The sequence below is a fragment of the Salmo salar genome, chromosome 22, assembly GCF_965601325.2.
Source record: "Salmo salar chromosome 22, fSalSal1, whole genome shotgun sequence".
In the NCBI taxonomy this organism is placed as follows: Eukaryota; Metazoa; Chordata; class Actinopteri; order Salmoniformes; family Salmonidae; genus Salmo; species Salmo salar.
The window spans coordinates 21,425,424-21,450,860 of record NC_138312.1 but is presented as its reverse complement, the minus strand read 5'-3'; the positions used below and the strand labels follow the sequence as shown (position 1 = coordinate 21,450,860).

The following is a 25,437-nucleotide window of genomic DNA, read 5'->3' as shown; positions in this document are numbered from 1 at the left end:
TCGCCCCAACCCCACTTAGAACCAACCAGCTAATTAGTACAACTAGTTGTTCTAGATTAGGGTTGAAAAGAAAACATACAGGCTCTCCAGGAACAGGGTTCTGTCTTACCGTCTCCGGGAATGATTCTTAGCGTGACTGTGTTCCCAGCCTCCTTGATCAGGTTGACGATGTCCGAGTGGGACTTGTTGGTGATGGAGCAGCCGTTGACGGCCAGGATACGGTCTCCCACCTTCAGCTTCCCACAGCGGTCCGCAGGGCTCCCCTCAATAATACGACCTATTTTGTGGGGCATGGCCACACATGCATTTCCAGCTTTTTGCGTTTGTGTGATTCATAGTGTTTGTGATGTGACATTGTTGGTGGTGGGGGTATTGTTTGAAAAGAGAGAGAAAGAGAGAGAGAGAAGAAGAAGAAGAAGAAGAAGAAGAAGAAAAAGGGACAGAGGAGGAAGAGGAGAAGAGAGAGAAAGGAAGACAGAAGGTTAAGTGTTAATTCACCAAAGCCACCAAGCCAAGTGCCAACAGACTGTGCCTGGAAATCTGCCCGTGAGAAATGGAAAGCATTGGCCAAGTGAGAGGGAATGCCTTTACATACTCTATATGTACTGCATTCAAATTAATTAGGACCACGTACTAAATACTCAAGGTGTCACTGACCATCTCGCTCTGTCAACAGAATGTACTAGCGCTGCTCCAAAGGACACGTTCTTCTATTTGCATTAGTGAATCTCTCCTGACATCCCTTGTACAGCTGAAACCTAATAATCAGGAAAATATGTCAACCTTCAGCTCTGATAAGACAGACACCTGCAGCTGCAGCCTAGATTACAAACGTACAGACAACACAGACAACTTCTTCGCTAGTACCCTCAGGTCCTCTCCTACCCATAATCCTCAGCGGCACAAAGGCTTCTACCCTGCTAGAGAATGCCTCTCGATCATTACAGAGAAATATAGCACATATCATTCCCTCTCCATCTCTATTCCTCTTCTTCATTCATGGAACTACAAAGACTAATCAGTCTGTTTCCTCCCTCTGCTGTCAGTAACTCCAGTCAAGAACAAATCTGTGGAGCTCAACTCATTGAGTTCTGTACCAACTAGAAGTTTTCTTGGGTTCACAGCAGAAGGATGTGTTTGTTTAACGAGCTAAGAGAGGATGGATAGATATATCTGTGTCAGAGTAATTGGGATCCATACAGATCAAATGTAATATCTCTACACTATTGATCAATAACCAATGTGCTCCTCTTTGATATGAAGCCTGGAAGATAAACAAAATGGTACAAACTTGCCAACGCCTTCCACTTCAGTACATGAAGATGTGCTTTGCCTGATCGTTTGACGCCCAGCGAGAGTTAAGTTAAGCAGTGTTTCAGCACACCCAACCCAGAGAGACAGGTAGGTCAGGTAGGTAAAGAGTGTGGCAGCGAGATCTCTCTGTAGCAGTTATAGGCAGGATACCCCCGCACAGCGAAAGACACCAGAGCAGACAACGGGGCATGCTGAGGGACAAGCAGAGCGGGAGGACAGTGGGAGAGGGTCTATCCATCTACAAATGATCCCACTTCCAATATCACAACACTCTTCCCCTTATTAACTAATTATTATAACTGCTGCAATCAGCTCATCGGAGCCATTTAAATAAGAGCATCTGAATTATACAGGCTATTATGCAACATGCTCTTACTTGTGATCAATTATGAAAGATAGTATAAATATTACAGTTCTTTGGGTTTCAGTGTCTCTGCTTGACAAAATGAAAGAAAATAGAAGAGGAACACCACTCGCTAGAAGAATGAGGATGAAAGCTATTCACCAGAAATATGGCCTATTAAGAAACTCATTTGCATAGAAGTAGAGGGACAGTACCCAGTAGTCAAACAGTGATTAGTTACAAAAAAGATATGTTCTACTGTATATTGAGAGGAACCTTGTGTGTGTGTGTGTGTGTGTGTGTGTGTGTGGTGTGTGTGTGTGTGTGTGTGTGTGGGGGGGGGGGGGGGGGGGGACAGTACATGCATATGTGCTACTGTACCTATTTTTAAGTACAGAAAGTTAGAGAAGACTGGTGTTACCAAAGGTGGTGCCAGACTCGGGTCGGGACACAGAGGAGACAATCACAAATCCGAAGCCCTCGTTCTCCCCGCGGTGGATCTCCACATCATAGGGCTGCAGGGCGGTGTTGACCACGGTGCTACCCGAGCCCCCACCGCCCCCGCTGCCGATGCCGCTGGTGGAGCCACTGCCGGAGCTGACAGTGTTGAGAGAGTTCTGGCTGCCCTGGGGGGTCCGTTTCTCCTCGGTCAGGGAGGGGGCCTGTGTGCTGCTGTGGTGTGACGAGGCTGGGGACGGGGGCACCTCGCCCTCCCCTTTAGACCCTGAGGAGGAATTGACACAGCTACTTTACAGCGATAGCACACAGCTCATAACACTAAAATAAAATATTTTGCTAATCAACATTGACACCGGTGCTCCTCTCTACCCACTCAGCCTGACGTAATGATCACACTGGTAGCAGGAAGCAGGTCTACAGGGAGCACGCTGCTCTAACAGCCACACTTTCATCTATTCCTCCCAAAAACATCTAAAGATATGGTTTCCTGATTGCATCACAACGGAGGTTTCCCATCTCATTTCCTGGCATTGAGGCAGTGCTTCATACTGGGCATCATCCCTCTGACAACCATCATGCCCTCGGTCTGGGCACTCATCAGTGGCTGGCAGGCAGGCGCGTGACGGGAGCGGGGGAAGGTTGGGACCCTCTTCATCACGTTTAAGGAACTTTATTTATCCTGCTGAAGGGCAGAGCCAGGCTGGGTGCGTTGAGGGCCTCTGATAAATGTTTCCCCACACACCCATGGACTTTTGAAGAGCAGTGGGGCGACCCTTCAAATAGCAGCCCTGTCCTCGGGCCCTTCGCTGCTCTGATGAAGAAAAAAATGGATCCTGGAGCAGTGGATTGCTCTGACGTTTCTGCATAGACTGCTGTTGATTGTACTACTGCATAGACTGCTGTTGATTGTACTACTGCATAGACTGCTGTTGATTGTACTACTGCATAGACTGCTGTTGATTGTACTACTGCACAGACTGCTGTTGATTGTACTACTGCATAGACTGCTGTTGATTGTACTACCGCACAGACTGCTGTTGATTGTTCTACTGCACAGACTGCTGTTCATTGTTCTACTGCACAGATTGCTGCTCATCTGCTGTTTGTGCTATACTTTAAATAGGAACATTCTGCGACAGATTATCGAATTCTGTTCTACATAAGATTTTACCATGATCATTAAGCATTGTGCAGAGAAGACAGAATTACTGGTAAAATTACTGACAGGCAACCTATCAAATTACATTGTCTGATTAAAGCCAACACTGCTACCACGGATTGCTCTCCATCTCTTGCTGTTGAAAGACAAGGTCACACAAATAACTTCTGATGCTCATATCACGTAGCTGTTGTTTGAATGCGTTCACTCTGGATAAGAGTGTAAGTAAAACTTAGTGTCCGTGTTTAACTAGCTGCTGTGTTCCCTTACCGCCGTAGCCGGTCTTCCGTCGCACGGTGAGGTTGACGTGGCCCTGCTTGGCGGCCTGCTGCATCAGCTGTACCACCAGCTGGTGAGACTTCCCCACCACCGCCGTGCCGTCCACACAGATGAGCTCATCCCCCGAACGCAGGCGCCCGTCCTCATCCGCCGCCCCGTACTTCACTATGTGCCCTATGTAGATCTGAGGAGAGGAGAGGAGGGGAGAGGGGAGGAGAAGAGGCGGTGGGAGGAGGGGAGAAAATTAAAGAAAAGGAGAGGACAGAAGAGGTTGTTGATCAATCAACAGCACGCCGTGACAGAACATCAACATGAGATATTAAAGTTTGTTGAAGAATGTTCTACCTCTTAGGTAAGATCATTTTAGTACAACACTTTCCAGCAGCACTAACGCCCCGGGTCCAGCTAGAAAGCTGGCTAGTACGTCTCCTCTCCTCTTTCTCCGCTTGGCTACACAGCCTGGTCTAAATCTCTTGTGTGTCATTATTTTCCTTCTTCAAAAGCTGTATAGACCAGCTCACAAGAACAAACAACTTGGCCTCTTTAAAAGGGAAAAGAAGTGGCGGGATAGATATTCTTCTCTCTGATTGAAGCTGCAGCAAGGAGATGAAAGAGCAAGTGGAGAAACAGAACAGAGCTGAGACCTCAACCACCACCACACGCAGACCAACACTGCTGCTTTAGTTGACTCATCTGGCTCCAACAGAGGAGTTTACAACCATCAATTAAACAGTCAAATATGGCACACAAAGATGCTAAAAATATATAAAATCTATACTAAATATTTGTAATAATAAACTGAGAAGTCTCCTAATAAATGTCCAAGCCAAGACTAATAACTACATACTTAGAATCTGTTGAAAGGTGTATTATTTTTCAACTGAATTTAAAATACCTATTGAGAGAGTATAGATATACAGGGCATTCAGAAAGTATTCAGAGCACTTCCCTTGTTCCACATTTTGTTACGTTATAGCCTTATTCTGAAATGGATTCAATTATTTTCCCCCCTCATCAATCTACTCACAATACTCCATGATGACAAAGCGAAAACAGGTTTTTAGAAATGTTTGCAAAATTATACGTTATAAAGAAAATACACTTTACATAAGTATTCAGACCCTTTGCTATGAGACTCGAAATTGAGCTCAGGTGCATCCTGTTTCCATTGATCATCCTTTTGATGTTTCTACAACTTGATTGGAGTCCACCTGTGCTAAATTCAATTGATTGGACATGATTTGGAAAAGCACACACCTGTCTATATAAGGTCCCACAGTCGACAGTAGGTGTCAGAGCAAAAACCAAGCCATGAGGTCGAAGGAATTGTCTGTAGAGCTCCGAGGCACAGATCTGGGGAAGGGTACTAAAAATGTTATACAGCATTGAAGGTCCCCAAGAACACAATGGCCTCCATCCTTCTTAAATGGAAGAAGATTGGAACCACCAAGACTCTTCCTAGAGCTGTCCGCCCGGCCAAACTGAGCAATCAGGGGAGAAGGGCCTTGGTCAGGGAGTTGACAAAGAACCCGATGGTCACTCTGACATAGCTCTAGAGTTCCTCTGTGGAGATAGTAGAACCTTCCAGAAGGACAACCATCTCTACAGTACTCCACCAATCAGGCCTTTATGGTAGAGTGGCAAGACGGAAGCCCCTCCTCAGTAAAAGGCACATGACAGCCAGCTTGGAATTTCCAAAAGGCACTTAAAGACTCTCAGACCATGAGAAACAAGATTCTCTGTTCTGATGATACCAATGGTTGAACTCTTTGGCCTGAATGCCAATCATCACTTCTGGAGGAAACCTGGCACCATCCCTATGGTGAAGCATGGTGGTGGCAGCATTATGTTTTTCAGCGTCATGGACTGGGAGTCTAGTCAGGATCAAGGGAAAGATGAACAGAGCAAAGTACAGAGCGATCCTCGATGAAAACCTGCTCCAGAGCGCTCAGGACCTCAGACTGGGGCGAAGGTTCACCTTCCAACAGGACAATGACCCTAAGCACACAGCCAAGACAATGTAGGAGTGGCTTCGGTACAAGTCTCTGAATGTCCTTGAGTGGCCCAGCCAGACCCCGGACTTGAACCCGATCGAACATCTCTGGAGAGACCTGTGCAGCATCGCTCCCCATCCAACCTGACAGAGCTTGAGAGGATCTGCAGAGAAGAATGGGAGAAGCTCCCCAAATATAGATGTGCCAAACTTGTAGTGTCATACTTAACTGAGTAAAACGTCTGAATACTCATGTAAATGTGATATTTCCATTTTTTTTTATATATATATATAAATTAGCAAAAATTCATGAAAACCTGTTTTTGCTTTGTCATTATGGGGTATTTTATGTAGACTGTTGAGGGGGAAAAAACTATTTAATCAATTTTAGAATAAGGCTGTAATGTAACAAAATGTGAAAAAAGTCAAGGAGTCTGAATACTTTCAGAATGCGCTGTATGCAGAGCAGTGATGTTAGTGTGTGGTTGAATCCTCTAACTCACTGGCTCTCCTGGCTCGTTCCCTCCCAGGATCCGGAACCCGTAGCCCGTGTCCTTTCTCCACAGGAAGATGTCCTGCTCCTGGAAATCAGGCACTGCAACCAGAAAACGAATCATCAGAATTGATAACTACATCCTGGATCATTACATCAGAACCCGCACTGTGTAAACCCCTCCTCCCCCCTGTTCCTTTCGGAGGAGAACAGAGCCAGAGGACTGGTGGAGATGGAGGGAGGGATCTGATGATGTCATTCGTGGCTTTAATGAGCACATAGCACACCTGCAGTTCCTTCTGAATCAGGCCAGTGGTCCATGCCTCACTCAGCCTCTCTAGTCTACTGCACTGTTACGGTAGCCTCTACACCCTACCACTGCCTCCTTCTGCCTTTTCCTCTATAGCTTACCCTGAGGATTGTGTAAATATCTAATAACTTCGCATCAAAAGAAAATGATCTATTCCCAAAATACCTTCAAATCACCATTCAAAGCAAGAGAGGAGAGGGCTGTGAAATTCCCTTAGTACCTACTTTCATCAAACTTCCATATTTAGGATCTCTTTGAATACTATCCTTTCGGATGTCTTTCAAGACAAAATCCTTCTTCACTTTGTCCCATCAACCTGGGTAGGTAGGTGACAGGGAGTCTCTTCCTAGCACTCAGCCAGGTCACCAGTATGCCAGCATGGTGCTGTATTATTGACAAGAACCTCAGCAGTGCTGCTCCTCAGGCTCAGCCAGGAAGCCCCTAGCCGAGGAGATCTGAGCAGGAGGGAAGAGGAAGAGGGTGGCAGTACTGGAGCTTTGCTGTCAGAGAGGCACTAAGTTGCTACAAAGCGGTGCACTGCAGCGACTGACAGCTCATGGTTCACGTAGCACTGGAGGTGGGCAGACCACCGAGAAACAGGGGTCCAAGCAACAGCCTGAAGCTGTCTGTGTCTGTGTGTGTGTCCATGCGTTCAGCCCCCCCATGGGATACACCATGTAACTATACAGACCTCCACAGCTAAAGCCACTAAGAGCCAGCAGGAGGGAGGGAGAAGGGCAAGAGGCCAGCTTGGCTGCAATCTGTTCCAGAGTCAACAGAAGAGCTCACAGTGTTGAGCTAGCCCTCTTTCTACCACACTGGGACTCAGGGTATGGCCGAGATGGGCATGTCACAGGCTAACCATCTCAATCTTCTCGTTCACAAGGGCCCCAGCTAGGCACCTGGCAGCTTATCAGATCAATACAGCAGCTCAACTTCTAAACCACTGGCTAGGAACAGATCCATACTAAACAAAGATTATTCAATCTGCCCAGCTCAGACTGACTCTGGAGAACAAGCAGATTAACTTCAGATCAGGAAGAGGAGATGGGAAGAAAGATTGGCTAGTATCCACTATCCAGCTAGCACCACCAAAATGGCATCTGAGCAAACATCAAGCATGGGCAGACTTCGAAGCTCATCCAACCTGCATTGCTCAGGTTTGGAAAAGGGTGGACATCAAATGGTGCGTTTACAGCCTCAGCTCTCCCAGGCTTTGATTTCAGAATCTATCAGGTAAACGTGTCATCACAACGGTAATGAAGTCCTATTTCCTCAGGACAGGGATGTACAAGTGTTGAATAAGGCTGAGTTGACTAAACAATCCCCTATTCTTCTTCCTTGTTTCTTTTGAATTCTAGAATTCCTCTCTCACCTGAGGACCGTACCCAGTTCCTCTCCCTTTAGGGCCTCTAAATAATGAAACCTTGATGAAAGCAAAAGCACCAGAGAAATTATTAGACGCTGAACCCTCTGGACCCTCCAATACTCAGAGGGCGACTGACAGCGGTTGAGAGATATTCCTGTTAATTGGGGAGGCTAGCACCCGTTAGCCTCACCAGACTACCAGAGAAATATTGGAGCCACCACCACCGCAAATTATATCCACATTTGTCTGGAGCTTTGTTCTAAAGAGTAGCGTAGAGGTGAACATGGCACGGTTCGTTCCAGAGAGCACACTACTGACTGATAATAACACACATGGTCAAGGTTCAATAGATCAGGAGTGTGGTTAGCATCACCAACTCTCCTTAGAGGCTGTTGTTATCACTCTTACTGCCACAATGCTCTTCAAACAGCCCACACCCCTAACCCACCAAGTTAACACCCACTCTAGGTCAATATACAAAAGACGACAGGATACTATTAGACAATATGTCTTGGGTCACCAGCCCCGGACTGCAATACCAACCCGATAGGACAGAGGAAGCACCCGAGCCAACACCAAAAGTAAATACTTACGCCTACTTTCATACATGCTCCTGGACTGGGCCCAGATCTTGAAGGGGTCCGGTTTCCTCTGGATGGTCCCGTCTGCCTGAGGGTCCTGGGGAGGCAGGCCGGGCAGGGGCTGGGAGGGGGGTGGGGGGGTGGCGCTCTCGCTGAATGGGGTGGCCAGTGATGGGTGCACAGGGGAGTCAGTGTGGGTACTCCGGTGGCTGGACACACTGTGCACAGAACTGTTCTGACTGTCCTTCCTGGCTAACTGCTGTTTGAGGGAGAGAGAGAGAGAGCGAGAATAGAAGGAGTAAGACAGGGAGAGAAAGGTGGAGGGGGAGAAGATAGAAGGAGTAGGAGAGAGTGGTAATGATACATAAATACATAAACACAGAAGTCAGTCAAAATACATCCGTTTTAATCAAGGCCAGTGATGTCACCCAGAAACACATTCTCTAACAATACCCACGGCATAATCAAGCAGATTTGTTCATGAGATTTATTTTGGGGAAAGTGAAGAACTCAGTCAAAAATCCTAACAGAAGAAAAACAGAGCTCGGCTGACTAGACTATATAGTCTATTCCTTTTGTTCAACACAGAGCTGAATACATTAATGGCAGACCCTATCCCCCAATGCATGAGGAGACATTCAGAGACATACAGTGAGAAGGGGGTTAAACTGAAGAGTCATTTAATATCATTTCAACAAGCCATGACAACCACCATGTCATATTGTTCTGAATTTGTTCCTGTAGTTAGAATCAGATAAGATTAGCATTCCTGAAACATTATTTTGTTGAAATGTAATTTGATTTTGGAGAATTAAGCTAATTGATTGCACCCAAATTGGCTTTTAAAATTGATAGGATTCAGATAATATTCAATAAATAAAGTACCCAACAACCGATTTGGACCAAACTTCCTACCAATAAGACATGAAGAATAAATGAAATGGTTGAAAGCCACGGACACCCCACGCCAATCCCACCACAACACCAGTATAAAGTATCAGTTCTCCATGTTTGACAGGTAGTACAAAGGTGTGGTTTGGATCACTGCTTCTTCATACTATGTGAATCTGGTGATGTTTTTTCCCCTCTGTTCTGAGAATTCGTCATTGAAGTTGCTTGCATTATTTACCATAAATAAGTGTGGAAGTAACATATTTGAGCACTAGATGCCACTGTTCTTGCTATACCGCAACACTCTTTTATCCATTTTGCTGGGCTCTTAAATGTTTACTAAATAGATCATTTCCTGTGCAACATTGGGTAGAAAAATTCAAGCCAGTCCTCCATGTCTGTGTTTGCCTATTGATGCCCTTGTTTTAAATTGTGCAGGGCTCATTTGTAAAAGAGTCTTCAGTCTCAATATGACTTCCCTGTTGAAATAAAGGTCAATAAAAAAGCCAATTCAGTTTGTCCTTCTCTTAGCAACCCAATGCTTCAACCCAACTCTCCTTGAATAGTCCAATAAGTGGCAGCTCTCTGAGCGGGCTAACCATATGGTGCAATTCTCATATGAAGACTTTTCCTACAAGCCCAAAACGTCGATGCAGAAATGGGCTAGTGGCTAAAATGTTGTAACCATACACAAAGGGGTTGTTTCTTGGACAGAGATTAAGCGTAAGAACAAACTGAATTTGTTCTTATGCAGACTGAATTGCTTTTATGGAGGATCTATTTAATAAACACAAGAGATGAGCAAAACTGAGAAAATAGTGAGGCGGTAAAGTAGGAACAGGGGCATCTAGTGGTCAAAACATGCTACTTTCACACTACTTTATGGTTAACAATGCAAGCGACGTCAATTACACATTTTTCTGTACAGGGCAAAAAACCCATAAAGATTCACACGGAATATGTTACATAGTATGAAGAAGCAATAATCCAAACATTGAGAACTGATACTGTATTCTGATTGTCGGGGTGGGATTGGTGTGGGGGGTCTGTACGTGGCTTTAGATTTTTTTTTTTTAAATGTCATGTCTTTCTCATTGGTAGGAAGAAGTTTGGTCAACATCAGATGTTGGGTACGATATTTATTGAATATTAACTAAATCCTATAAATTAATAATGCCAATTTGAGTGCAATCAATTAACCTAATTTCTCCAAGATCTAATTATATTTCAGCAAAAATAATTCAGGAATGCTAATAGTATCTGTTAATAACTACAAAACAGATTTCAGAACAATCTGAGCTGGTGGGTGTGGAAATCCTTTTCTTGTGCTTTTTGAGGTGGAACGACCCGGAAGGGAGAATACATCTAGGAGGGGAAAACACAGAAGCACAAATCCACCCCCATTCTTCCCTCATACAACACAGAGAGAGCACACAGGCAGCATCTCCCCCAAGAGATAGGCTACAGGGAGAGGGTAACACACACTGACAGTGGTCCAGTCTCTAGCAATCACATGACTTCTCCATACCGTCTACATTGGGGCCAGAAATAGAAGCTAAGAAGAGCTGGACCATTCTCAGAAATCAACCCTACACTTGGACCACAAGCTTGGAATGCTTTTTCCAAGGCTGGCCTAATTTACTGATCTATTTACCTAGAATTCATTAAAGCCAGGTGAACATGAGAACATGGCATAGATAATGAAAAAAATATCCATGAGCAGGCCTGCTCTGCCTACCAATGGGTCAACATTATCAACCAGCGCAGCATTATCATCCAGCAACAAAACAGTTTCACCCAACACAACATTATTCCGACCCAGCGACCCAGCGCACAGGTCTTTAAAGCTCTCATCAGGACCAAAACACAGCGGGGGTCCTGATAGAGAAAATCCCTCACTGCTCTGGGATGCTCTACACACCAACCAATATTAGGAGAGTGGAGAGAGGGATGGATGGAGGAGAATGGAAGGGATATGTGGATGGGGGAGGTATAGATATATTTGGTACTCACCAGCTTTGGGCTCTTCTTTGCAGGAGCCACCCCTGGGAAGCAATATCCAGATCACGATGGAGAGAGAAAAAAGAAAGAAAGAGAAAGAAAAAAAACGTGTTAACGACACACAATAATATTTCACCTTCCTCACAGGTAAAAGACGAAGAACAAAACCCCAGCGTGGAGCAGATGGGGGACTCCAAACAGGCACTCCAGCGGTGGAGCAGCGCTAGCCAGCTTGAGTTATCTTCTCCCCCTCTTTCTCTGGCTCGTTCCCTCGCTCCCTCACATCCACCCTCCCGCGCACCGCGTTAAAGGGGGCAGCGCGATCTATCTGCATTAGCACGGCGGCTGACTGCTGCAGCGGAAGAGGGGCCAGCCCCAAGGGCTAACCAAGCGCTCCGCTCGCTAGACCCTGCCTAACCCACTGTCAGAGAGAAAGAGTGTGTGTGTATATGTGTGTGAGAGAGAGAGGGAGAGGGAGAGAGAGACAGAGGGGTAGAAAGAGCGAGAGAGGGGCAACTCTGAGCTAACTCCGCTATCGTTCCCATGGAGAAGGATTCCAAGATACTGAACATTAAATGATAGGCAGTCAGTTCCCCTCTTACTGAGACCATCTTCCTGCGTCCGTTCAGCACGCCGCTCGGCTGTGGAAGGCTCCGGCATCTAGAGGCAGTCACACCGCTCTTCTCCCGTCTCGATCTCTAGCGCTTGCTTTTTTCTCCCTCTCCTCTTTTTCACCCTCCCCCTCATCTCTCCATCTCGCTTTTCCCCTTCACCATCCCTCCACCCACACGCTAGTAAACATACGTGCACACAGACATGCGCGCGCGCGCTCACTCCGCTCTCATCAATCGGAGGCAGGCTCTGACAGGCAGGGCCTGCATTAGCATAAATAATATGTTTATACATTAATAGAGTCCCACACTGGCAGGAATATCATTAGAGCCTCCAACATGAACACAAACAGAGAGTAATGGGAGACTAAAATGAAAACATAGCCTAGATCTGTGTGTGTGTGTGTGTGTGTGTGTGTGTGTGTGTGTGTGTGTGTGTGTGTGTGTGTGTGTGTGTGTGTGTGTGTGTGTGTGTGTGTGTGTGTGTGTGTGTATAATGGTATTCAGCAGCATAAAGAAGAGAACGAGTAAAACATACATGTATTGTATTCAGTGTGTAAGAGCAGGTGTACATACAGACAGGATTGGATGAAGTGTCTATCTCTGATCCTGACAAAACAGGGTCAGTTTGTGTGTAAATCCTTTAGGGAGATCTGGGGGATTGAGGTGGATTAGGCAGTTCTTTATGGCTCTTATCCCCTCAACATCTGTATTCAACAGCCACTGTAATGTGGTCCACAGTCCAGCTACCTTAGAGAATGTTCCCCTCTCCATCACTGCTCATCTCAACAAATCTCTTCACTCCCCTAATCCCTCTCTCCTCTTCTCCCCTACCTGCTCCCTTCCACTATAGCGCTCTCCTCTTCTTTCAGCAATTGTTATTCTCTCGGCATAGCACAGCCACGCCCTACTCCACTCACCCTGAACACCATTTGACCAGCCCAGCCTCTGTGTGTTTGTGTCAGTCTCTTCTTGATGATCCTGTGTACTACGTGTCTAATCTGCCTCTGCAGTATGTTGCACGACTCCACACTGGCTACTCTGGGTGGCCATTAAACCTTCATATACTCTGCAGCAGAGCAGCCTCTCCATCTCACCTCCCCTCAACCTTCCCCCACTCTACCCACGCTATGCTCTCATCACCTCCCCAAACTTTCCTTCTCATCCTCTCTCAGCCCCTTCTCTTCACTCCTCTCCTGTACTAACCTTCCCTCCACAGCCCTCCTCTCTCTTCTCCTCAAACGAGTCACACTACCATTTATGGTACCACCCATCTCTCTAAAAACACCAGAGGATTGGGAGAAGGGGAAGTGTACAGTTCCTAAGAGAGCAGCACTGAGTTTTAACAGACCTTTAAAAGAATTATCAACTGTAGAGCCATCTGCCCCTCCCAGGAGTCAAACAAAGTGACAGTGCCAGAGACGGGTTAGGGGTGTCCTAAACGTGCTAGCTAGTAGCTACTTCCCTTCTCACTCTGTTTCAGGGCTAGGGTGGTGCTACCCGGCATGTGTGGAGCCCTGGATCCGCCGGTGCTCTTATCGATGCAGCTTACAGCATCATCCACCCCCCATCTTTTAATTACACACAGGGGGACTAGCATGGCTGGTTCTCACACTGATGGACTGAGCAGGAGAGAGAAAACACAGGCTTGAGCCAGCCTTCTTTCCAAACTCAAAACACACTACTGAACATGCCTGTCACATGGATTTAGGTGACTGATCAGCAATGGTTGTTTTCATCTGAAAACAGCATACCTTCTATTTATACACTACCGCAATATGTGATTTATTCATTTGACATTTTTTGGTGATGCCATCATGCCACTTCAGTTGAAATCCTCCGCCACTGCCCTCACGTAGGTTGTCGTGGTCACTAGGTTGCTCAGTCTACAGAGAGAGGCCGCAGGTCAGTCTGAAAGGGCGCTGGCCACAGCGGCTGCTAAACGGAGGCTATTACTGAGGCGATTATGATGTCCAGCGGGGTGGGAGGGGGTACACTGGCCCCACGTCTCGGACCCCCTCCTCCATCTGGCCTTAGATGGATGGCTTCCGACAGCCCGGCCCATCTGTCACAACGGCGCCAGCAACAGGCGCACAGGGGACTGACAGATGGTCTCTTGGCAACGGTTGCCTCGGCAGGCCGGTCCAGGCTATTTCACAGTACAGACTGAGCCACATGTCATCAATGTACAAATAGGCTGTCACGGACGTGACTGTGATGACAGATGCAGATGTTTATTTACCCAGGGTAGCGAATATATAGAAGATGGGATTGAAAGTGACATATGTGCATCCCAGTCCTGTGACCAGGAAAAGGTGACATGGAAAAGGTGCAGGCGTTAGCAACCTCACAATTGAATCGTTCACCCACAGTAAAGAGAAAAAGCATCCAGGCCTGGAGTAATACAAGTTGTCCATGTATTGTCTGTGAGAGGCTTATGCAGTAGATTACGATGCCGAGCAGAAATGACAATTGGGAGCAGTTCCTTTTGTCTGTCCCGTCTCTCCGGGCATAGAGAACAGGATGAGGGGTGACCCACTCCCTCACACTAATCTCAGATGTATATACTGTATTCTATTCTACTGTATTTTAGTCAATGCCACTCCGACATTGATCGATCTAATATAAATAGATTTATTTTACTTTTAGATGTGTGTTTATTGTTGTGAATTGTTAGATATTACTGCACTGTTGGAGCTAGGAACACAAGAATTTTGCTACACCCGCAATATCATCTGCTAAATATGTGTATGTGACCAATACAATTTGATAGAGGAAAGCCCCACTGCAGAGTGCTGCAGAGTATTGTCATGGAAACAAAGGAAGGCCGAGATGGCTGAGATGTACGACCACCCCCCCAGGCATGGAGGTGTGAAGAGAAGGGGGAGGAGGTAGAAGGGGAGGTGGACTCACCTTGTCCTTGTTACGCCAGTGACTCTGGCTCCTACACAAACAAAGCCCGTCGCCCAAAAGTGCACGGGCAGAATCTGGAGGCCAAGCTGCTGGTACACTATTCCTCGATCATTGGATTTCTGTACAATTTCTCTGCAATGCCATTCGTTATCAGCGTTGAACGTGAAGTCAGCAAAATGTTATGCAAAGCATGCTTTCAGCCCTTACATGGCACCGTAAGGCAGCCTAAGATAGATCTTTGTAGGTGTTTGGCATCAATCACCATCATCAAACCATCATCTAACTCAGTTTAGGAGTCTGAAATGGCTGGTCTACTGAGGGAGTCCTGCTCAATGTCTATAACAATGTCATTCTGTCCTTTGTTTTGTTATGTGTTACCTACGCAAGCCCAGTAGGCTAGGCCTACTATTTTATGTTTATACATTTTTTAAACCATTTATTCAACAGGACCACAATGGAAATTCTTGTTATCCTCTATGATTTTATATGCATTATCCACATGTGGTTGTATTGCGTTTTAAGTGGTCAAATAAAGCTACACTATACAGTATATAAAAATGTATGTGGACACCCCTTCAAATTAATTGATTCGGCTATTTCAGCCACACCCGTTGCTGACAGGTGTATCAAATTGAGCAGACAGCCATGCAATCTCCATAGACAAACATCGGCAGTAGAATGGCCTTACTGAAGAGCTCAGACACTTTCAACGTGGCACCGTCATAGAACCTTTCCAAAAAATCAGTATGTCTGCCCTGCTAGAGCTGCCCCGGTCAACTGTAAGTGCTGTTATTGTGAAGTGGAAACGTCTAGGAGCAACAACGGCTTAGCCACAAAGTGGTAGGCCACACAAGCTCACAGAATGGGACCGGCGAGTGCTGAAGCGCATACAAATCATCCTTCCTCGGTTGCAACACTCACTATTGAGTTCCAAACTGTCTCTGGAAGCAACATCAACACAATAACTGTTTGTCGGGAGCTTCATGAAATTGGTTTACATGGCCGAGCAGCCGCACACAAGCCTAAGATCACCATGCGCATTGCCAAGCATCAGCTGGAGTGGTGTAAAGCTGGCCGCCATTGGACTCTGGAGCAGTGGAAACGTGCTCCGAATCACGTTTCACCATCTGGCAGTCCAATAGACGAATCTGGGTTTGGCAGATGCCAGGAGAACACTACCTGACCGAATGCATAGTGCCAACTGTAAAGTTTGGTGGAGGAAGAACAATGGTCGGGGGCTGTTTTTCGTGGTTTGGGCTAGGCCCCTTAGGTCCAGTGAAGGGAAATCTTAATGCTACATCATACAATGACATTCTAGACATTCTGTGCTTCCAACTTTGTGGCAACAGCTTGGGGAAGGCTCTTTCCTGTTTCAGCATGACAATGCCCCCATGCATGAAGCGAGGTCCATACAGAAATGGTTTGTCGAGATCGGTGTGGAAGAACTTGACTGGCCTGCACAAAACTCTGACCTCAACCCCATCAAACACCTTTGGGATGAATTGGAATACCAATTCAACATCAGCATCAGTGCCCGACCTCAATAATGCTCAATAAGTCCGCACAGCAATATTCCAACATCTAGTGGAAAGCCTTCCCAGAAGAGTGGTTGCTGTTATAGCAGCAAAGAGGGGACCAACTCCATATTACCGCCTATGATTTTGGAATGAGATATTCGACAAGCAGGTGTCCACATACTTCTGGTTCTGTATCTATCTACATGAAATCAATTCCTTTGGTCTCTGGGTGGGTGTGTTCGTGTCTCTGTTAGCAGCAGAACGTCTAGAGCAGGGTGGAGATAAGCGACGTCTCCTTCCTAGCAGCACTCTGGCTTCACTTCTACAACAACCCAACACTGAGCAGAAACAACCATCTTACACTGTGCTCTGTCTGAGAGGGACAGTCTATCACGCTCCACAGCACTTAAAGCTCCCCGTGAAGACACAGAGGAAAGAGAAATATTAGCTAGAATATTACACTTGTTGGACATTGGCTTAGAGACCTTCGAACCCTCTGCAGGTGTAGATTGGTCATTTCGCTTCAGCCCACTGGCAGAAAGCAACAGTGTAATGGATGGATAGGTTATTATCAGACTGGCATACATCCTCACTCGCCATGTCAGTCTCTATCCCGGTTCATCCTCCCTCCATCCCTCACTCCGCTCTGGGGGAATGAGGAGTGCAAGGGCCCAGCCCCGCCGGGAACAACCCTGTCACCTCTGATGGATGTCTCAGAAGATGAACAGATCGACAGGGGTGTCGCTGTGCCACTCTTTCATCATCCTCCCGCCTCTGACATCCTCTCTCCTTCCTCGCCTCCTCTGAGGTGGTTGAGATGCTAAGCCTGTGGTGTATGCATCTACTGTATTGTCCACCATGCCCAGCCTGACAAACAAGTGAATGGATACCTTTAAAGCACAGGAATGGGACTGACTTGGACTTATCTGGGTGGATAATGAGGGAGGCTGTGGGGCTACAGAGAGCTAGCCTAGCGCTCAGGTATTCTCCTCACAATGGCTCTGCATGGAATACAACCGATGCTGGCTGCACCACCTCTCCCATCCCCGTAGACCACTGACATTTACACCCATTCATAGGCGCACTTCAAGGAAATTCATGGGAAGTGCGTGTCTTTAGGGGCTAGAATGAATCATGTCAGTGTCATAATCAGAACGTTTCAGCAGGAAGGCAGAGAAAAGGAGCACATTAGGCAGCGTAATTAGACAAATGGAGGGATGGGCATCATAATGGATTCTTTGATGGAAGCTATTAATCACACCTCCTGGCTCAAGAAGAGAACAGGATGCAGAACAACAAAAGACGGGAGACACACCCACACAGGACCTTTGCTGTATCATATAGACATGGTTCAGTATGGAGACTTATGCAGTGACCACCATCACCAGTGAGAAAGAGGAGGATGAGAAGAATCCAGCGAGAATCTAGTGTTGTGCTGGGGAGCCAGTCAGCTTACTCCCAGAGAGGGGAGACGAGCACTGTTGCATACACAGGCCTTAATGAGCTCAGTACACTGTATGCACTGAGAACCCCCGGGATTGGACCGGACGCTCGGGTGGGAATCTGTACACACTGGAAGGGGGGATGGGAAAGGAGGAGGAGGAGGAGAGTGAGGGGGCAGATCTCTGCCAATTAGAGTTTTCCTCTGGCTCCCTGTCAAAGGCTTGTAATTGGCTGTTTGGACTGACTGGTGACACTCTCATGCCCAGAGAGAGAGAGAGAGAGAGAAATAGAGCAAGCGAAAAGGCAAAAGAGGGAGAGGAGGGATGCTGATATCAGACCCCCCAATTAGCGGCCAGGCCTGAGGAGCGCAGAGCAGAGAGTAATTAATCCTGCTGTCTGCGTGGGGCAGGCAATATCTTAGCTGTCTGATCCACACACACACAACCCCAGAGCAGAGCTCAGACTGAGCAATGATCACCGAGAGAACAGCGCTTTATGACATGTAGCACCCACTGAGAGAACTGCGCTTTATGCCATGTAGCACCCACTGAGAGAACGGCGCTTTATGCCATGTAGCACCCACTGAGAGAACGGCGCTTTATGCCATGTAGCACCCACTGAGAGAACGGCGCTTTATGCCATGTAGCACCCACTGAGAGAACAGCGCTTTATGACATGTAGCACCCACTGAGAGAACAGCGCTTTATGCCATGTAGCCCCCACTGAGAGAACAGCGCTTTATGACATGTAGCACCCACTGAGAGAACAGCGCTTTATGACGTGTAGCACCCACTGAGAGAAGAGTGCTCAATATGAGACGAATGAAGTATGTGAATGAACCATAGAGAAAGAGAATTGTTAATATTTGTACTACGCATACATGACACTCATGAGTCAATAGGTTCACCACATGTTTTCATGGTAACTTGCCGAAGCAATCCTCTGCTGAGTAGTCCTCTGCTTTCCAGAGAGTAGTGGTACACTCTGTATAGAGCAACAGTATGTCTCTGCTTTGCTCTAAAGAAATAGACAGCAGCAGTAAAAAGAGCTTTCATATCAGCTCTGTCTTCCATCCATGACACATTGAGGAATGATCCTCTCTAACTGTCCCGCCCACCCATCTCTCCACTCTCTGGTCCAGGGAGTCTCTGTTAAACGCACAAACATTTTGTTTTATTGACAATCCATAAAAAGCGGAACATTATGGCTGTAGCGTTTTATGGGCTTGTACACAACCCCCTCAGACTAATGGTGGCCATTAATAAAGCAAGACAGGGAGAGGAACGGAGCCATTTGTGAAAGCAGAGCACCCAGTCAATGTCCTGGTCCGTTCCTCAACACTCAGCATTACAGGACGGATGTTCAGGTCCTTCAATTCCACAAATGAATAATTCCGAGAACTTCCAATGCCAGTTCAGACCGCTCTGTCTCAGTGAAAACTTTCCAATTACATGTCTCTCTCAGTGTGAGTCAGGGCTCTTTGTGGAGGTGTGTTCTGGGTAGTGGGTACTGTCTGTCTGGGGATTGGAGTGAGACCAAAATTCAATCATCCCCCTCATACACTGAGTCTTCTCTTCAGCTCTTTTATGAGACCGTTTTTCCAATCATACACCTAGTCAAAATCCTGTCCCGAGTTCTCATACAACACAGACACAGTCGAATCTGCACGCTCGCAAGCACAAACACAAACGCTCATGGACACACACACATACACACAAAGCTAGGATGGAAAAAAAATGAGACACCACAATTATATCTCAATAACGTAACTTTCTCTTTTGTGTTGTTTTAGGGATAACCTATCCTTAAGAGTCTATTGACGCACCGGTGCATCAATCTAAGTGACATGATAAAAAAATCCCCATCAAAATATGTCAGTATAAGCTATGTCGCCCTTCCGCATCTGCGGTGGAAGGTGGCCGAGCTACAGCGGTGTTTATCAGACCATGAGACATCCCGAAAATCGGTCTTCTCAAAAAAACGTCCGTAGCGTCCGAACGGTTTGGCCTATAAACTACTCTATGGAATGTAGAGACTCTCACAGTGGTGTTTTCCGTTTTGCTCTACCACCCCCACATGTCAAGGGACTGATGTGCCACCTTCTGTCTGTAGCGTCCAAAGCGTTTGAGCTACAAACTAATACAGGACTCGTCTGAAGTTAACCCATACAAACGAATGGAAGTATAGAGGTAGTTTTGTGCCAACAAAAATAAGGGGTTAAATATGTGTCCAAAAAAACATATTTCCTGATCTCCTAGACTTCAAAACCTTATTTGTCGTGGCTAATAGATTATGCATGTATGAACTACACATTCAACCCAAAGTTCCGGAGCGTGTCATTAAACCTTATCCAACCAAAATATGTTTTATCATCTTCCAGATTCCTGAAAATGGAGACGGAGAGAAGAGGCGGGAGTAAGAGGAAAGCTTGCCAACCTGAACTCAAAACTTTGCATGTTGTGGCCGGTTTACTGTGTCTATGTCTTACCTCCACCTCTCTGCACCAGCATGGTGACCTCACTTCCTTTGGGGCACTTGCTGAGCAGGTCCACCACCTGGTTGTGGCTCATGCTCTGGACGTTCCTCTTGTTCACCTCCACAATAATGTCCCCCTCCTTCAGGCCCCTGCAGCGGGGGTAGTCTACGATCTGTTTGACCCTCTGTCCTCCCCCTGCAGGGCTGTCTGCGATGGTGAACCCAAAGCCTTTGTCTCCCTTCTCCATGTGCACTGTGATCAGCTCCGGCTGCGTCGCTATGGACGACGCCAGCGTCACCGAGTCGCTGGGGTAACTGTGCGAGCCGTTGGACGCCACCTCGGCAGAGGAGGGGCTGTGGGGTCCTGACTCTCTCATCCCATTAATGGGGCCTCCGGTCTGGCTGCCGTGGCTGGACGGAGAGTCGTAGCTCTCCTGGCCGTTGATGATGATAGGCTCCTTGTCCACGATGGCCACGGAGGTCACCAGGCTAGTGTTGGGGTCGTCTGGGTCAAAGGGCAGGGGGTAGCCGCGGCACAGCTCCAGGTTGACTATGGAGCCAATCTGGATGGACTGGAAGACCTTCACCACCTGAGCGTGGGTGTAGCCCAGCACGCACGTGTCATTGACACTCACGATCACGTCACCTAGGGGAAGAGAAGGTGAAATTAATGTTGGATAATTAGCTCCATGTCACAAACTGAAATCATGGAAGTAACACTTGAACTGTCTATTGCTCAATTAGAACACCTACACTACACTATAACACCTACACCATTCAGTGGTCACCTACCAGGAGAGCACCAGCTTCAGTTAATCAACCAACCTTGATAAGTCAACTGTTTTAGTGCAGGGTTGGAACAGAAGCCTCTGTAGCTCTCAAAGAGTTGGTGACCACCTCTTAATAATGACACGGAACGACAGAGCGGAGGCCCACCTGTCTCCATTTTGCCGTCGACGGCAGCAGGCCCGTCCAGAACCAGACTCTTGATCTGAAGGAACTCATCAGGCTCGTCGCCCCCGACTACGGTGAAGCCGAACCCTCGGTGGCTCTTCCTTAGTTTGGTGTTGATAAAGGTTCCCTTCAGCTCCGCCGGGTTCCTCGTGAAGAAGGGCTTCCCTCCTGGGGAACACACACACATAAGCCTTACACACCTTTCATAAGGACCTGTTGATCTCATGTGCTGTGCTAGCCAAAGGAGGAGGGGTTACCCTAAACAGTCTTGGCTCCGGATCAGTGAGTGCTCGATAAGAGATGTGTTGGTTTGATGAGCTCCATTAATCATAAAGGGACTGATTAAGATCGATAGATTAATTAGGCTAAGAGGGATTCCAAGAGCTAGGGGGCAGCAGCCTGGTTGTGCCTGAGAATAGGGGTAATCCTATGGGTAAATCCCCTGACCTGGCCCCAGTCTGTGGGGGCTGCTATGCCCTATAGAGTGCTACACTATTGGGTAAAACCCAGGATTTTATCTGGGTCTGGCAGCATGGTTAGATAAGTAGTAAAATAATATTCACTGTCAATTCTGAAAGTGTATGATGACACTGTGGTACAGTTCTATATACACGGCAGCCATCAGTTTAAAACAGCTTTTCAAGGCTTGACACTAGGATGGGAAGGAAGTGTGTGTTTGTGAGTGTGTGTGCGGGGTTATTGTCAGACTAATTCCCAGTGATTTAGAAACAGATGTTTCTAAGCTTATGCGTAATAGCCGAGCGTGCCACCAAGACTGCCAGTGTATGTAGACCAAGACACTGTATGTAGACCAAGACACTGTATAGAGACCAAGACACTGTATAGAGACCAAGACACTGTATAGAGACCAAGACAGTGTATAGAGACCAAGACAGCACTGAACTCTCTCTACTCTGGTACACTCTGGAGTCTAGACATGGAGTTGGCAGACTCATATAGCTTAGGCAAATGGACACCCGAGTCGGTCTTATGAAATAAGAACTGCTAGAGTCTGGGGTCTGTAATCTAGATCCAAGCCCTCGGTCTCTTCTACTATGACTGGCTCCAGTCATGCTGTCAGTTGGACAAATGTTCACAGAGTTTATATGAGAGATGGAGTGGGATATTCAGAGTTTATTGAAGTGATATATTGACTGTGGAAGGAAGCGGGTGGAATGAAAAGGGAGACATTAAAGCAGGGAAGATGGCCGCGAGGGATTGGAGAGTGACTAACAAACCGCAGATGCTACACTTACATGGGGGAGGAGTACAGCTTATGCATACAATGAAAAATGTATTACCCTTGGAGTCAGCCAGTGTCCTTGTGTTTGCCTTCAAATAATTCAAGACACAAGAGGCAGACCAATGCAGTAATATTGAGGAGGATTTTTTTTTTTTTTGTATTTATTTATTTTTTACAAAAGAGAAGTGGGTGTAGGAACTTGAAAGCAGGGTGACTTAAAAGAGCTGGGTAAAAAGAGAGATTTGTGTGGTGGAATCTCAAGGCCTTGAGTTGCTTTGGGCAGTGCCGGTCAGGGGCCTGAGCTTACAGAGATGGAGAAAGACAGAGCGTGAGTGAGTGAGAGTGAGAGAGGCGAGTGAGAGGAGTGAGAGAGGAGAGCAAGATAGAGAGAGGCACGTGATGAGGGTACACATCCACAATGTCGCAAACAAAAATGGACCAATAACCTCACAAAACTAGGATATTGACCAGACCAGGACTCACGTTTTGGCCCGATGAGGGGCGGCAGTGGGGGTCTGGCTTGGGTGTCCCTGTAGGTCTCCTGGTGGTTGGCGGTATAGCTGGCCAGCGGGGCACCAGCCAGGGTGGCATCCTCTATCCATTCTGGAACAGCAAAGGGCACACTCCTGTCTCTGGTGTCTGTACAGTTACAGTGATCCTTATGGTTCACCACAATGGGTGGCTTGAAAACTACTGTACTGCATTGAGCCACAATGGCTGCCGATTAAAGTAATACCATGTAATACAATCTCTGATCGATCAAAACGGCAGCCTCACTGTGTAGTGTATTGGAGGATTAAGTCTTCATTAATATTCTCAGCATCAAGATTCAATCAATGAAAGCGTAAAAGTCATAGATATTGAGCGTAAAGAGATATTAAGCTTAAAGGAGAAAAGGTCAGCAGGTAGGTAATCAAGTCAGAAGCACATTTAGCTGAGTGGGCAGAGCGTGGACCAATAGGCAGGTTCCTAGTGGTGTGACCTGCATGAAGAGAGGAAATGTGGAGGACATTCTACATACACTTCCTTACGTCCAGTATGTATTTGGACAGTGATGCTAAACTTTTTAATTTGTCTCTATATTTCAGCAAAATGCTGGAGGACAGAGCCAAATGTAACATTTTTGCATCACTGTTCAAATACATACATAGCGTACTGTGTAGACTAAAGAGACCTAAAGCATATGTCCTGAAATGCTTTTCACTAGGAGAACAAGACCCAGAAATATTATAACTATCATATGGTGATACATTTTCATTGCTGTAACAGACTTTTAATATATTATTGTCAAACCAAAAAAAACTTACCTAGACCTGTAGATGTATAAAATCATTCATATTAGCACAAATACTTTAGAGGGTATCAGTGACACTTAAAACATTGCCAAATCAATAAAAAATAAAAAAAACTATTTTCAAGGTCATTAAAATAAATCATAGGTATGCCTTTATGGTCTCTCGATAGCAAATCATAAAGAGAAGAAAGCAGGGCAGAAGGACAGACAGACACGACCACAGACATGGAGAAAGAAAGAAATGACGCCCGGCGGGGCTGGAAACGAACCTCGGATGTAGCGCTCACCTTCTGGTGGCTGCTGTTGCTCGAGCTGCTTCCGCCGCTTAGCTTCCAGTATAGGGTTCTCATACTGGGTCTTTCTGTTGATGTGACTGAGAGAGGGAGGAAGAGAGGGAGGGATGGAGGACAAATTAGGACAACGAAACAGGAAAGTAGAAAGATAATTCATTGGAGTCAGCAAAAGAAAAAAAGAGAACAAGGGGGATGATGACAGGAAATAAATGTGTATGAGAGAAAGAAGAACAGAAGTAAGCCAAAAAGGTGAGGCAAAGGATGGAGAGGGAGAAAGAAAGAGATACAGAGAGGCAGTGGTGAGGGAGTTAACACAACACACAATTAGAAAAAAAGTCTCTGGTGGCCAATGCTCCAGGAGCCAGGGCTTAAGTCAGGGAAGTCAAGTCTGGTACAGACAGTGCTCTGTTGGAGCCGACGAGACAGAGACGATGAGGCCTGAATATCAACAGCATCACACAATCACTAAAGTACACTGCTTCAGGAGGTTAACAACACCACCAAAACACGTCATACCACAAACCCAGCAGGGAATTAGGAGAGCAGTACACCGCACCGTAAGGAAATTACACTTCAAACAGTACAGAAACATGCTGGGAAATTATGCAGTAAACAGGAAAAAAATAGGAATAATATATATTGAAAAATCTCAGACAAAAAAAAAAACTGTGCCTCTGCCTCTAAGGTATTGCTTTGAACAACATCAAAACATATGAATGCATTCATATTAATGCACAGGCCCAAGGGTCTCCCACTAGATGAGAAATTACATGTTTCTAAATGATCATGACAGCAACAAATGGCCTATTTTTACCATAACAGACTAGACCAAAATAACAGCCGTCTGGTATACTGCATTTGATGGTGTTTTGCATATTCTGGGCCACTGCACAGTGTCAAATGCATTCTGAATGTACAGTACAGTGAGGTAGTGAGACAGGCAACAGAGACATCCGAAGGTGTGTGTCACTACTTACTCCACATAGTAAAGCCCATAGACTGGGTCCTCTATTTTCTCCCAGCCTGTTGGCAGCTCTGGATGGGACATAGAGAGAGGTGGAAAAGGCAGGATGTTAGAGATGGTGTCATAAAGACCTTTTCCTACCACACACAGCCTGTCAGTCACCTGGGAGTGAACAACACTAGAGAAGCTGTGTGGACCTGGCTCTTGGCTCCTGGCAGGACACGGCTGACATTTAACACATCAGATAAAGAACTACAGGGGGGCTTTGACCAATCACGATCAACCCCGCGCCCAGATGGAGAAGAGGATCTGGTGGTCTAAATGTGGACAGGGTTTCTATTGTGGGTTGCAGTTTAAAAATGTCACGGTGAAGAAATGTTTTCTATATGTTCATGGCAGTAAGGGAATCTGACGTATAATGCGACTGACATCCTTGATGTAGGCATGTGTAGAATGGTATTCAGTGTTGTCCTTGATTGGTTTACCACTGTCTATGTCACCATGGCATTGGAGACCGTCACGAACTGGATGTCCTTGA

The 25,437-nt window shown here is 46.4% G+C and overlaps 1 protein-coding gene across 13 annotated transcripts in view; it reads right to left on the bottom strand.

The window, feature by feature from the left end:
• Positions 1-25,437, bottom strand: part of LOC106583030 (membrane-associated guanylate kinase, WW and PDZ domain-containing protein 1) — a 205,866-nt gene that overhangs the window by 9,498 nt on the left and 170,931 nt on the right. For 7 of the 13 annotated variants that reach the window (XM_014166771.3, XM_014166775.3, XM_014166779.3 and 4 more), the window contains 11 exons: positions 24,913-24,970; positions 23,912-24,015; positions 22,832-22,951; positions 21,088-21,273; positions 20,165-20,797; positions 11,205-11,236; positions 8,313-8,559; positions 6,051-6,142; positions 3,546-3,738; positions 2,079-2,381; positions 110-313 (listed from right to left, as the gene is read on the bottom strand). In XM_014166771.3, coding sequence (XP_014022246.1) covers positions 110-313; positions 2,079-2,381; positions 3,546-3,738; positions 6,051-6,142; positions 8,313-8,559; positions 11,205-11,236; positions 20,165-20,797; positions 21,088-21,273; positions 22,832-22,951; positions 23,912-24,015; positions 24,913-24,970 — 2,172 coding nt within the window. The remainder of the gene's footprint in view (positions 1-109; positions 314-2,078; positions 2,382-3,545; positions 3,739-6,050; positions 6,143-8,312; positions 8,560-11,204; positions 11,237-20,164; positions 20,798-21,087; positions 21,274-22,831; positions 22,952-23,911; positions 24,016-24,912; positions 24,971-25,437) is intronic. The other 6 variants (XM_014166774.3, XM_045705606.2, XM_082967421.1 and 3 more) reach the window with 3 other exon arrangements.